This window comes from Erinaceus europaeus, chromosome 8, assembly GCF_950295315.1.
Source record: "Erinaceus europaeus chromosome 8, mEriEur2.1, whole genome shotgun sequence".
Lineage (NCBI taxonomy): Eukaryota > Metazoa > Chordata > Mammalia > Eulipotyphla > Erinaceidae > Erinaceus > Erinaceus europaeus.
This window is the reverse complement of record NC_080169.1, coordinates 30,405,791-30,419,684: the sequence shown is the minus strand read 5'-3', so window position 1 is coordinate 30,419,684 and position 13,894 is coordinate 30,405,791. Positions and strand designations below refer to the sequence as shown.

General features: G+C 37.4%; 1 protein-coding gene across 1 annotated transcript in view; it reads left to right on the top strand.

The window, feature by feature from the left end:
- The window catches only part of DNAH11 (dynein axonemal heavy chain 11), a 388,706-nt gene that overhangs the window by 149,548 nt on the left and 225,264 nt on the right, over window positions 1-13,894 (top strand). The window contains 4 exon segments of the mRNA XM_060196111.1: window positions 5,826-5,982; window positions 6,429-6,574; window positions 8,627-8,743; window positions 11,464-11,602. Of these exon segments, the coding sequence (XP_060052094.1) occupies window positions 5,826-5,982; window positions 6,429-6,574; window positions 8,627-8,743; window positions 11,464-11,602 (559 nt within the window).

The window sequence follows — 13,894 nt, the reverse complement described above, 5'->3', positions numbered from 1 at the left end:
TTGTGGCCTAACATGTGGTCTATCCTTGAGTATGTGTTATGTGGATTTGAAAAGAAGGAGTATTCCAGTTTTTTGGCATGAAGGACTCTGAAAATGTCCATGAGGTCTAGTCTGTCAATCTCTTCATTCAATTCCCTTATATCTTTATTGGTTCTGTGCTTTGTTGATCTGTCTAAGTGTCAGAGTGGGTTATTGAAGTCTCCCACTATTATTGTATTACTATTGATGTATTTTAGAAATTCTTTCAGTAAGTGCTTCACGTATTTAGATGGTCCCTCACTGGGTGCAATAATGTTAAAAATTGTTAAGTCTTCTTGGCTGATTGATCCTCTAATCATTATGTAATGTCCTTGCCTATCTTTTATTACTTTATTTAATTTAAAATCTATCGTGTCTGAGATGAGAATGGCTGTTCCTGCCCTTTTTTGTGGTCCATTAGCCTGTATGATAGTTTTCCACCCTTTCACTTTAAGTCTGTGTTTATCTTGTTGTGACAGATGGGATTCTTGCAAGCAGCATATGGTTGGATTATGTTTTGTGATCCATCCCCCAACTCTGTGCTTTTTGATGGGTGTGTTTAAGCCTTGACATTTATTGATATTATGTATTTAATGTAGTGCCATTGTTCAAAAAAAATTTTTTTTTGTTTGCTCTGATATATTGCCAGTATTGTGGTGATGTTCTTGTTTATAAGAGGTCTTTTAGAACCTTTGTCAGGGCCGGTTTGGTGATGGTTGCCTCCTTTAACTGTTGTTTGTCTAAGAAGGTTTTGATCCCTCCGTCTAGTTTGAATGAAAGTCTAGCAGGATATATTATCCTTGGTTGAAACCCTTTTTCATTCAGGGCTTGATAGATATCTTGCCATTCTCTTCTGGCTTTTAGAGTTTGAGTGGAGAAGTCTGCAGATAATCTTATGGGTTTTCCCTTGTATGTGACTTTTTGTTTCTCTCTTGCAGCCTTTAGGATCCTTTCTTTATCCTTACTTCTTCTCATTGTGACTATGATGTGTCTTGGTGTCTTCAGGTCTGGGTTGATTCTGTTAGGTACTCTCTGGGCCTCTTGAATCTTGATGTCCTTTCTGTTATTCAGGTCTGGGAAGTTTTCTTCTATTATTTCATCTAGAATGTTTGCTTCCCCTTCCTCTCTTTCTTCCTCTGGCAGGCCAATTATGCGAATGTTACTTCTTTTGAGATCATCCCATATGTCTCTGTTGTTCAGTGTCTCTCAATCTCTTTTTAAGCTCTTTCACCTCTTTCTTTGTTTTCTCTAACTCATCCTCTGTCTGACTAATTCTGTTTTCTGCTTCTGTTAGTCTGCTTTCCCTTGCCTCAGCTTCTTTCCTCATTACAGCTATTTCAGCTTTCAGTTCTCTAATTGCCTCAAGATAATCAGTATTTTCCTTGGGGGTCTCAACTGTTGTTTCCCTAATACTGCCATTCCTTTCCTCCAATGTTGTTTTCATTTCTGTGATTAATAAGTTTATTATTGCTTGCATACTTTTCTTATCTATGGTTACTTCTGGCTGATTTGTAGTTTCTTCTGGGCTCTTGTCTTCATTCATTGGAGTAGCAGTTTTATTTGTTTTTGATCTACCCATTTTTTAAATTTATGTGCTTCTTTTTTATGCTCTGTTGTTCCTCAGCTGTTGTGTCTTGAGTACAAGCAACACTAATAAATATTAAATACCTTTATGACAATTGCACTCACCAACCTCAGGAATTACTGTAGCAACTGAAGCAAGTATTGAAGCACTTTAATCACTACCAGTTAGCCAAACAATTTCTCCAGTCCGTGAAAGAATAGTAACCAAATCCCAATGAAGAAGAAAGAGAAAAGAAAGAAGGGATAGCAAGAATAGACGGTTATGCAAATCTACTATCCACTGTATATTCTAGGGGTAACAAGAGGGGAAAGGGAACTAGAGCAGAGATACACACATAGAGAGTCCACTCTGAGTCAGATTTCTTCCCCAAAATAATTCACAAATTCAGAAAGGCAAAGAAGAAGGAAGAAGTGTATGACAAGATATAAAAAAAAAGAAAAAGAAAAAAGAGACAAGTGAGAGAAAAGGGTAAAGATATGAAAAAGAGCTGTAATTAAAGAGCAGTGAAAGGAAAGGTTTTTTTGATTACTTTATTTTTAATTTAATTTTTTTAATTAGCTAGGAGGAGGAGGGACGGGAGAGTCTGTAGAGGAGGTAGGAGTAAGGAGATAAGTTCCTCCCACAATAGATAAGATGACCACTACCCTAGCAATGAAAGATACCCTAAGAGTTAATTCTGATCAACCTAAAGGGGGGAAGATATATGCCTTTATATAATATTCATAATAAAATAGAGCAGGGTAAAAAAAAAAAACCCTGTTCCAGATTACCTCAAACCTCATGATCAGAGGCAGCTGATTGTTAAGAATGAGAATAAAAAAACACCTCAGGACTAGACAAGGATAGCTGGAATAGAAGTTATGCAAATCTACTATCCACTGTATATTCTAGGGGTGGCTAAAGGAGGAAGGGAAGTTGAGCAGAGACACTCGCAGTGAGAGTCTACACTGAGTCAAAATTCTTCCCCAAAATAATTCCCAAATGTGTTATCAGTGAATTCAAAAAAGCACACTGTTTGGTGGTGTGGGGGCTGGGGCCTGTGGCTTTGGAAGCTGTAGGATTAAGGAAGAAAGGATGACAAGAATGAGAAAAAGAATTAAAAAAGAAAGAGAGAGAGAGAAAAGAAAAAGATAAGTAAAAGAACAGTCATAAAAGAGCGGTGAAAGGAAAGAGTTTATTTATTTATTTATTTTTAATTATTTAATTAGCTATGTGGGGTGAGGTGGGGGGGGGGTTGGCTACTTAGAAAGAAAAAAGGCCAGAGTTTTCAGAAGGGTATAGACTTAGAATGAATGATACTCCCTGGTGGGACAGGAATTTGGTAAAGACAGAAGCTTAGCAGGGGAGCCTGCTAGGAGCTGGTCCCCAGGGACTGGTTGGGGGGGGGGGAGGCGGTGTGCTTAATAATTAAAAGGAAAAAAATTTTTTGTTCTCTTTTTTTCTAGTCTATTTCTTAACCCAAATTAAGTTATAGTCACCTCCTTGGTGTTACCGCTAGGACCCCTTATTGACTGGCCTACTAAAGGCAGAAAATCCTACCGTTTCCAGAAGATGTGGTCAGAGCTCAAGCCACTAGCAGCTTCTCAGTCCGCCATCTTCCGGGAACCCCCCCCCCCCTCAGTGTTACTTTTATGAGTTAATGAATTTATCTTCTGCCTTCACTGTGAACAACTAAAATTTGTAGCTTGACAAAAATCTCTTGAGAGTAGTCAATAATGCCGATGCTAAGAATTTACCATCTGGGGGTCAGGCAATAGTGCAGCGGGTTAAAGCACATGGTGCAAAGCACAAGGGCCAGAATAAGGATCCCGGTTCGAGCCTCTGGCTCCCCACCTGCAGGGGGTTCACTTCACAGGCAGTGAAGCAGGTCTGCTGGTTGTCTGTCTTTCTTCCCCCACCCCCACCGTCTTCCCCTCCTCTTTCAATTTCTCTCTGTCCTATCTAACAACAACAATAATAACAATGATAAATAACATGGGCAACAAAAAGGGAACAAACAGCCTCCAGGAGCAGTGGATTTATAGTGTAAGCACTGAGCCCCCCCCCCATAACCCTGGAGGCAAAAAAAATAGAATTTACTATCTTTGTGCCATCATAGATAGAGAAGAGTGGGAAGAAGCACAGATGACAAGTGAAAAGGAAAGAAGCATTTAAGCATTTACATTATCACTATGTAAGAACCAAATAGATTATTCACTGTGTCATATGAAATCACTGCTTTAGTTGGAAGTTAAAAGGAAGATGAGTGTTGCTTTCAATAGTGTAAACAGTGCCAGATAAGATTACGGAGTCACATTGTATACATCTGTTTTCCATGTCATCCTCTGGATTATTTACGAATAGTTTGCATGAATACAAGAATGCCTTTCAAACACTTTTAGTTGATGCTGAGCAGCTCTGCCTGTGGGAGGCAGAACAAATGGTGTCTCTTCTTTCCCTTTGTACTTAGGTTCAGAAACTGAAGTCAGCCAGCTAGTAACTGAGAGCCTGGGTTGGAACTCAGGTAGTTTGATTAAGATTCCAAGGTGAATTGCTGTTATGGAGAGACCCAGACTCCAGTGGCTATAATGGAAACTGGTATCTCAACTGTGTAGTGGTAGAGAAGACAGAGATCTTGTAGTTCAAGGTGCTAAACCACTGGAAGGCTAAATGAGACTTTGACATGTGTTCTGGCCAGTGAAGAAGGGGACAGCATCTTTAAGGAGTCACCTTACATGTGACTTCAGCACACAGCATGTAGGTTGGAGTATTGCCATTGACTATACCTGGTTGGAAGAGAAGTAGGAAATGTCATCTGTAGCATATAGGCAACAGCATGTCCAGCTAAACTTGAAACCACAGAAAAATAGATTAGCAAGGCAAACCCCACTACCAAAAAAAGTGCTATGATTCTTAGGTCTGGAGTCTTTCCACTCCAGTCATCCTGAGATGCACTTAAGCCTGCAGTGACTATACAAAGAAGAGGAAAACACTTTAAAGCAATTGCTTCTATTAGCATAGCACTTTTGAGTTTTCTAGCACATTTATCTCTGGCTTTGTCCATATACCCCTCCTATAAACCTCATCTTTATGGGAGAGGTAAACAGGCTTGTTGATGTTGACTTATTTAAGATGAGCATGCAATGGTGCAACAGTCACTCGTGCTTGGTCTCCTGATCTCTGCATACATACCTTCCCACTAGATTTACTGCCTGTACTAAAACAAAAAAAAAATTATAAATCTGCAGAAACCTCATGTAAGGCTCTTGTTATTAGTTGTCTTTTTTATTTTTATTTATTCCCTTTTGCTGCCCTTGTTGTTTTATTGTTATAGATACTATTATTGTTGTTACTGATGTCATTGTTGGATAGGACAGAGAGAAATGGACAGAAGAGGGGAAGACAGAGAGGGGAAGATAAAGACACCTGCAGACCTGCTTCACTGCCTGTAAAGCAACTCCCCTGCAGGTGGGGAGCCGGGGGCTCGATCTGGGACCCTTACACCGGTCCTTGCACTTTGTGCCACCTGCGCTTAACCTGCTGCGTTACCACCCAACTCCCTTAGTTGTCTTTTATAAGCATTAAGTTTAGTCTAAACAAACGTTTTCCTCAGTCTAAGAATTTCTGAATCTTTCCTGCAATAATAAGAGTTATCATAATCTATATTCATGTAGCAACATATTCTAAATGAATTCTTAAGATACACTTTAATATAATAAATTAGGTCTTTGTATATTTGCTTTATATATTGAAATAGCTATATGCTATTTGCATATGTATTCATATATTTATCTATCCCATCACTTAATGTATTCATTGAATAGCAATTTAATGAAGTCAGTGTTTAATTCATTCATCACCCAAATTTCTCCCTCAGCTTTCCTTTATAAATAATATGCGGTACAGTCTGCCATGCTAGCAGTATTTTCACCTAGAAATACCAGAAATTCAATAGCACTTTTAATCAAATGTTATTTGTATTCAAATACACAGCCCTTAGGGAATGAAGTAGATAAATAAAGCAATGCATTCTCCATTAGTTTTGAACAGTCAGCCTCAAAATAAATTCTGAATAAAATATTATTCCCTTATTATTGCTATGAACAAATAGTAGATATATCAACATTTTGTGCTACCGCCACATTCTAGACTTTGACTTCTTAAGCTTTTTAAAAGATCACTCCTAATGTTTCCTAGACACTTCATATTGGGCCATAATATTTCTGTTTTCTGTTGGTTGAAGGTGCTACATTACTTTAACTCAATCACTTCATCTAACCATGAGTGGGGCTCCAGCTGGCCCAGCTGGTACAGGGAAAACAGAAACCACCAAAGATCTTGGACGTGCCCTTGGCATGATGGTCTATGTGTTCAACTGTTCAGAGCAAATGGACTACAAAGTAAGTTATAAAATGATGAATAAAACATTGCTGAGCAATGCTCTGGTAAACCAACCACCTCCTTCTGTCTTTCATGAAAATAAATATTTTTCAACTTTTTAATTTATTGCCACCAGGGTTATTGTTCTGCTCAGTGCCTAGATGACTACTCTGGGTGGCCATTTTCCCTTTTCTTCTTTCCTTTTTGATAGAGACAGATAAATTTAGGGGAAAAGGGAAAGGGACATTACTACAGTATTGCTCCAGTGCTTGTGAAGCTTTCTCTGCTGATGGGGACCAGGAGACTTGAACCCAGGTTCTTGCACATGGTAACAAGACCCAGCTTCAGTAAACCTTTCTTTCAAAAGGCATTCTGCCTGCATTATTCCTATTTTAGAACTGAGCATACTAATAGCTTAAATTCCCACTTCTGTTACATTTTCTTAATGATTTATTTCATCATCTAGTCTATAGGAAATATCTATAAAGGGTTGGTGCAAACAGGAGCTTGGGGCTGCTTTGATGAGTTCAATCGCATTTCTGTTGAAGTTCTGTCAGTGGTGGCAGTACAAGTGAAAATGATACAAGATGCCATCAGAAACAGGAAAATGAGGTGAGTGACATGTTGTTTTTTTCTCTCCTAACAAATAGAATGAGTACATGGAAAACTGTCATAAACTGTATCTTTACTGGCTAGTTCTGATCTCTCTACTCCATGAAATCTATAACACAAGAGAGATTGGTTAACTTTGCAATATTATTATTATTATTAATTTATTTATTTTAACTAGATCACTGCTCAACTCTAGCCTGTGATGGTGCTGGGGATTGTATGTGGGACCCCAGAGCCTTAGACATGAAAACTATTGTGCATAACTTCTATGCTATCTCCCCAGTCATTTCTGAAAAAGTATTTTTCAATAATAGTCCCATCTTTTGGGGTTGTTTCTTTGCTTTCTTGCTTATTTTACTAGAGCACTGCTCAGCTCTGGCTTATGGTGGTGTCGGGGATTGAACTGGGGGACTTTGGAGTCTTTTTTGCATAACCATTATGCTGTCTCCCCCATACTTGTTTAGTGTTTTTACTGTTGAGTACACTAAAGGTGTATATTATTATTTTAATCACTTTAAACACTATCTTTGATGCTCAGTGCAGTGCTCAGTTCCTATTATGAGCTTACCCTACTATTTAGCAGCATTTGACATGATCGGTCCCTCCCAATTTGTTTATCTGTCTTCATGTGATTTCCACATCCTTACATTTTCCCCCTCCCTTATAATAGCTTCTTTGCTGGTTTCCTTTGTAAAATGTGGATGTATCATGTCTCCTTAGGGCACTGTGGTGATTAAATGTAAAACACTTGAACAGTGACTGATACATAGGAAAAGTACCATATCAAAGTTAATTATCATTAACAACACCACCATTTCTTCACCAATATTAATTTCATTTGGTTCGGGCTTTGGATTCTATCTGTACTTGTTCCTTTCATAACTTCACCCAGTCGTATGACTACAACATTTTTGGCTACCAGATGACCAGTCACTCCTTCCATTGGAGGTCAATGGACAGCTGCTTTGGGGAATGTCTCCAGACTTAATTTATTGTCACAGAGACCTCTTGTATTATTCCATTCATAATCAGAATTCTGACATTCCCACCAACACCTCAGCTAGAATGATAAAATTGATTTCTTTTTTAAAAAATATTTATTTATTTATTCCCTTTTGTTGCCCTATCATTTTATTGTTGTAGTTATTATTGTTGTCATAGTTGTTGGATAGGACAGAGAGAAATGGAGAGAGGAGGGGAAGACAGGGGGGAGAGAAAGATAGACACCTGCAGACCTGCTTCACCACCTGTGAAGCACTCCCCTACAGGTGGGGAGCGGGGCTTTGAACCACCTGTCCTTGAGCTTTGTGCCACGCATATGCACTTAACCCGCTGCGCTATCGCCCAGCTCCCAAAATTGGTTTCTATACATTTACAGGCTATCTTTTTAAAATATATATATTTTTTTATATAATAGAGTAGAGAGAACTAGAACATCAATCACTTGGGGACATGTATTGCTGGGGATCAAACACATGACCTTATGTCTGTTAAGTCCAATGCTTTAAACACTGTGCTGTGTTTAAACACTGCCACAGCCTATCTTTAGAACTAGCTGCCATAACAATCATGCTATTCTAACTTTGAGAGGAAATCAGTAGATATTTGTCAAGTAAATGGAAGGGAGGAAGGCAGGGAAGGATGAGTAAATAGACAAAGTCTATAAAGGAGCCCCTTCTTTTCTTAGCATGCACATTCTCTGTGTTGTATCCCTTTTAAGCACTTAAAATCTACACTGAAAGCAGGAAAGGCATCATCACCGTTAATTAATTGTTAAAGTGTCAGACTTTTAGTTTTACAATCTGGCGTACTTTGACTATACTGAAATATAAGCAAACACTTAGGATTCCTTCTGGGAGAATGGAAGATATTTTTACTAAACATGCTGCAAATCACGTTAAAAATATGTATGCTTACGATTTAAAAAAACAAAATCACACAGAATAATCAGTTCCCTAATAATAATCTGTGTTTTGGAGTGGTTTGCATTTGTCAATGTGCATTCATATTCATTGAACACATTTAATTTCATCAACATTCTTTTTATGGTAGATTTGTATTTCTTGGCGAAGCTATCATGCTGAAGCCATCAGTTGGAATATTTATTACTATGAACCCAGGGTATGCTGGTCGAACTGAATTACCAGAAAATCTCAAAGCTCTCTTCAGGCAAGTATTACGCTTTGTTGCTTAGCATCTGGAACACTCATGCCACCTAACGTCTCTGACTTGTACTGTTAAATGATTCGTTTTTACTTAGGAATTCCTATGAGAAGCCTCATGTTTCTTTCTTTGGAATCCTTTTGTAGAGAGAGTTTCACCATGAGAAATAAATTTTTTTAATTATTAAACCAGGACTCAAAATCATTACGGGAAAGTTATATGATATATTCAAATACATAATACAATCTCTTTTATCTATATTTTAATTATAAACATAATTTTCACTAATTATAAACTATTCGCAAAGTATAGACAAGTATAAAGAAAAGACTACAGCATCTAGAAAGAAATACTACTACCATGGAGAAATAATGATTGCTATATTTTTTTCTCATCTCCTTTCTAATTCACACTTTATGATGTGGACATATTAGTTAGGCATGGGTTTTACTTTTATTTACTCTTTTGATGTTTTATTGATTTTTTGGAAAACATAATTTTATGTAGCTCTAAAGAATCTTTTTCACAGCTTACCCATAATTTTCTCAACAGTTCCTATTACCTAACATGTCGAGTATGGTTTTTGCTTTTCAACTTTATTATCATCAAATAGCAGTGTACAAACGTCTTTTCACACTGCTTTATCTCAGACTAATATCAAGAATAAATACCTTAATGTAGATTTACTAAAGGAATGATTAAAATACTTGTAGATGACCTAATTTCCAAAAATAATGTATGCTTTTAAAAATATATATTTCAAAATTTATTTATAAAATAAAAAACATCAACCAGACCATTGGATAAGAGGAGTACAGTTCCCACTACCAGAGTTCAGTGTCCCATTCCCTCCCTGAAAGCCAAGGTTCTATCTACCTAACTACCTATTTCTCTTTCTCTCCCTCTCAGAATCCCACTACTTAGCATCATGTGGCCTTTATCATTTGCTTGCGTTTCTCAAAACCTCAGTGTGTGCCTTAGGGAAATACAGATCAGAAGAGTAATCAGTGAGTTTGCAGTGCTGTGAGAAGTGAAGAAGTACAAGAGTGCATGGAAAGCATGAAGAATTCAGTGAATATTACATGTCACTATTAATATAAACATCAAGGAAATTTAGCTTTTTATTTTTCTTAATTCTTCTTCTAGCGTTTGCCCTTCTTCTGTAGCCAGTTAATGGCTTTGAAAGTGACTGGGATCCATGTGGATTCAGTCGGCTAGGAAGGATCGTCAGTTTCCCCAATGAATGGGTACTCACGGGATGCACCATGGGAAGGTCGATCCAATGCATCCCATTTTTCTTAATAATACATAGTTACTATTTCTATAATATAATAAAGGGTATAAAAATTGTAAAAAGTGGAGCTAACTTAACAGAACTATTATATAATACAGATTTAAAGGGACTCTGGGGGGATATTTCAATTAAAATTATGAAGTCTTATAAAATCTGAAGTAGACTAATCATAGAAGCAGGTCATTGGATGTTACTGGATTATATACTCTTAAAAGTCTAAAACAGCAGATTTGCTTATGCTTATTCTAGTTCTTTGTACCTGCTTGACTTCAGTTGAGAAGAGCCTTTTCAAATCAAGCTATTAAAGGTAGTTGTCTCTAAAGAACACTTTGTAAAAATTTTCCCTAAGAAAGAGAATTTGAAAAGTCACATTTTTTTGGTAGATTTTGGTTTAAACTCAACTCAAGCTAGCCTTAGGAAGTGATTTGCTCAAAATTGCATACAGAAGCTTAGGAGAGCTGACAGTTCCATGTTTGTTAATTTTGTAAGATAGTTGTCAAACTCAGTCACTAGTAAAATTACAGTTAAATTGTGTAAACTTTTGATTAAATGCCTGATGTTAAGAATGAAGATAGGGCCAGGGGGTAGCACAGTGGGTTAAGCACACATGGCCCAAAGCACAAGGACCAGAATAAGGATCCCCATTTAAGCTCCCAGCTCACCACCTGCAAGGGGGTCGCTTCACAAGCAGTGAAGCAGGTCTGCCAGTGTTTCTTTCTCTCCCCCTCTGTCTTCCCCACCTCTCTCCATTTCTATCTGTCCTATCCAACAACAACAGCAGCAGCAGCAACAATAATAATAACAACAACAGTGATAAGCAACAAGGGCAACAAAAGGGAAAAAATGGCCTTCAGGAGCCGTGGATTCTTAGTGCAGGCACCATAGCCTCATTAATAGACTTAGTCAATATTTATGCCTAACTATTCTTTATCTATTATTTCTGTATGTGTGTACTGCACATCTTATTCTAGCTCCATATTGTGATGTCATGTAGGTAGTTTAAAAGCATCCATATTTGGAGTATTGATTCAGTTGAAGTCAGGAAAAGCTATTTTTTTGGACTTCCATTGTCAAGAGTTGTAAAACGTAGCAGTTGGTACGGTCAGCTTGCAGGAAAAAAAAGAAACAAAACCCAAAACCTCCTGCAGTGACAATTTGTACTAGAATGTTACCAAAATATACCCACAGATTTCTCTTCTGCACACATTCTTCTGTAGTTTGCCAATTTTCCGTCCTTTTCTATACGTCCAGTAACTAATAGACATTTTGTTTTTAGCTGAAGTGAAGGGTCTTGTTAGCTGTGATTGACAGAGGTAATTGTGACCTACTTGGCAATGGCTAGAGTGTTGGTATAAATTAATCACTTGATTTCAGCAATTTGTGCTTATTACCTTATCACAATTTAAAACCAAAGTTCCTATTTACTTTTTAGACCTTGTGCCATGGTGGCCCCTGACATTGAGCTAATCTGTGAAATCATGTTAGTTGCTGAAGGCTTTGTGGATGCTCGCTCATTAGCCCGAAAGTTCATTACATTGTACACACTCTGCAGGGAGCTCCTTTCCAGGCAGGTGAGGAGTCTTTTGTTACATTTCCGTGCTTTGACATCTTATTACAAGCAGGTTTCAAATGTGGACAGTAGGTGATTTATCATTCAAATTAGATACACAGGAATGATTTTATATTTTATGTAAAATTTTGAAAGTCTGTATTTTATAATAGTGCTTTTTCCCCCCTGAAATTACACTTGAGACATTTCTTAATGTGATGATTAATTTGTTCTTAAACTGTAGAGCTCTCAGTGACAAAGCATAGGACTTGCACACATGAGGTCAAAAGCTCCAGCCCTCACACCTCCTGTGTCAGATCTGATTGGTGTTCTTATTTTCCACTTGTGTTCCCATAAAATAGATCTTTTTAAAAATATATATACAAATTTGTGGAGCCTGGGCAGTGATGCTCCTGTATGTTATCATGCACGAGCATCTGGATTCAAGCCTTCAATCCCCACCTGCAATGAGGGAAGCTTCATGAGTGATAGAGCAGTGCTAGAGTTGGCTTTTTCTCTCTTGTTCTCATTTCTCCCACTCTTTTCTTCGGTCTCTATAAGAAAAGAAAAAAAAAAAAGGAAAAAATAACCATAAGGAATGGTGTCTATGTACAGATACCAACCCCCAGTTAATTAGTCCTGGTTACTAAATAAATTTGAACTTAATGCAGTTTTTGTCAATGGCCATTTGATATTCTTTAGGTTCCACATTCTATAATAATAAATGAGATTTTTTAGGTTGTTTCCTATTTGTACTAGAATATTACTTTCTAGTGAGAGAAGGCAGGAGTATTTACAAGGGTCAAGTAAAGCTGATAGTTTCTGCAGAATACCTCAAGAAACGTTACATTTTCTCATTTCACTGCTATATTTAGAAAATAGGGGTGGCCTGTGGAGAGCAGTCTGGAGAACTCTTAGAAGGCTAGAAATGGACCTGCTCTATGGTCCTGCAATTCTTTTCCTGGTGATATATCCTTGCAACCAAAAAAACCTATCCACATAGATTTGTGTACACCTATGTTCATAGCAACACAATTTGTAATAGCCAGAACATGGAAGCAACCCAGGTGTCCAACAACAGATGAGTGGTTGAGTAAGTTGTGGCATATATACACAATGGAATACTATTCAGCTATTAAAAATAGTGATTTCACTGTTTTTAGCACATCTTGGATGGAGCTTAAATAAATCATGTTAAGTGAGATAAGTCAGAATCAAGGGGATGAATATGGGATGGTCTCACTCACAGGCAGAAGTTGAAAAACAAGAAAAGGGAAAACACTAAACAGAACTTAGACTGGAGTTGGTATATTGCACCAAAGAAAGACTCTAGGTTGGGGATGGGAGTGGGGGAGGTCCTGGATCATGATAGCAAAGGAGGACCTAGTGGGATTTGTTTGTTATATGGAAATGTTATACATGTACAAACTATTGTACTTTACTGTTGACTATAAACTATTAATCCCCCAATAAAGAAAATTTTTAAAAAGATGATAGGGTTGACTTGAGTTTATTTGAAACATTTTCCCTATTCTGTCCTTGTCTCTTAAATGGATCAAATTTTGTATTCTTTAATTTCTAATCTTTAGCTTCTTGCAGTTTTATTGAGGTAGTTGATGTTTCATAAAAAGTACACATACATTAGCATTTCCCATTTTAAAATCGGCAGTGTGGTCACTTACACCCAGTCTTTTCGCCACCTTTGTTTAACTGGCTGTGCCACCACCTGACTCCCCACCCAGTCTTTTCATGACCAACTGGTTACACTGTTTTGCAGCTATTCCACAATGAAAGTATTAAAACAACAACAAAAACATTACCTGTAATATCAACATACTCTTTTTTGCCAGGAGGATTATTACTAGGGCATAGTGCCTATACAACTCCACCACTCCTGGCATCATTTTTTCTTTAAATAGAAGATGAGAGACAAAGACGAAAAGGGGAAACACTGTAGAATCACTCCACCACTCAAAAACTTCTCCCCTGTAGGCACTCCCATGTAGTTTCCTTACACAGGATGTGTGTGTGCTCTACCAGATGAGCCGCCTGCTAGTCCTCTGTTGTGCTTGTTTTTAATTACTCATTGTTAGGGAGAAATGTGAAATCTGAGATACAAATTCTTGTTGTCATTTTGATAACTGTGGACTTTTCATTCAGAGAGGAAGCATAAAATATTTAATAATAGGAAAGTATTTACAATTTAGTATTAAATACCCCTCTAAAGCCTCAACGTATTGTGTGATCCGTAATCTGCTTGTATTTTTTATATTTTATACCAGAATGTATATTTACATGCATATACAATGATGAG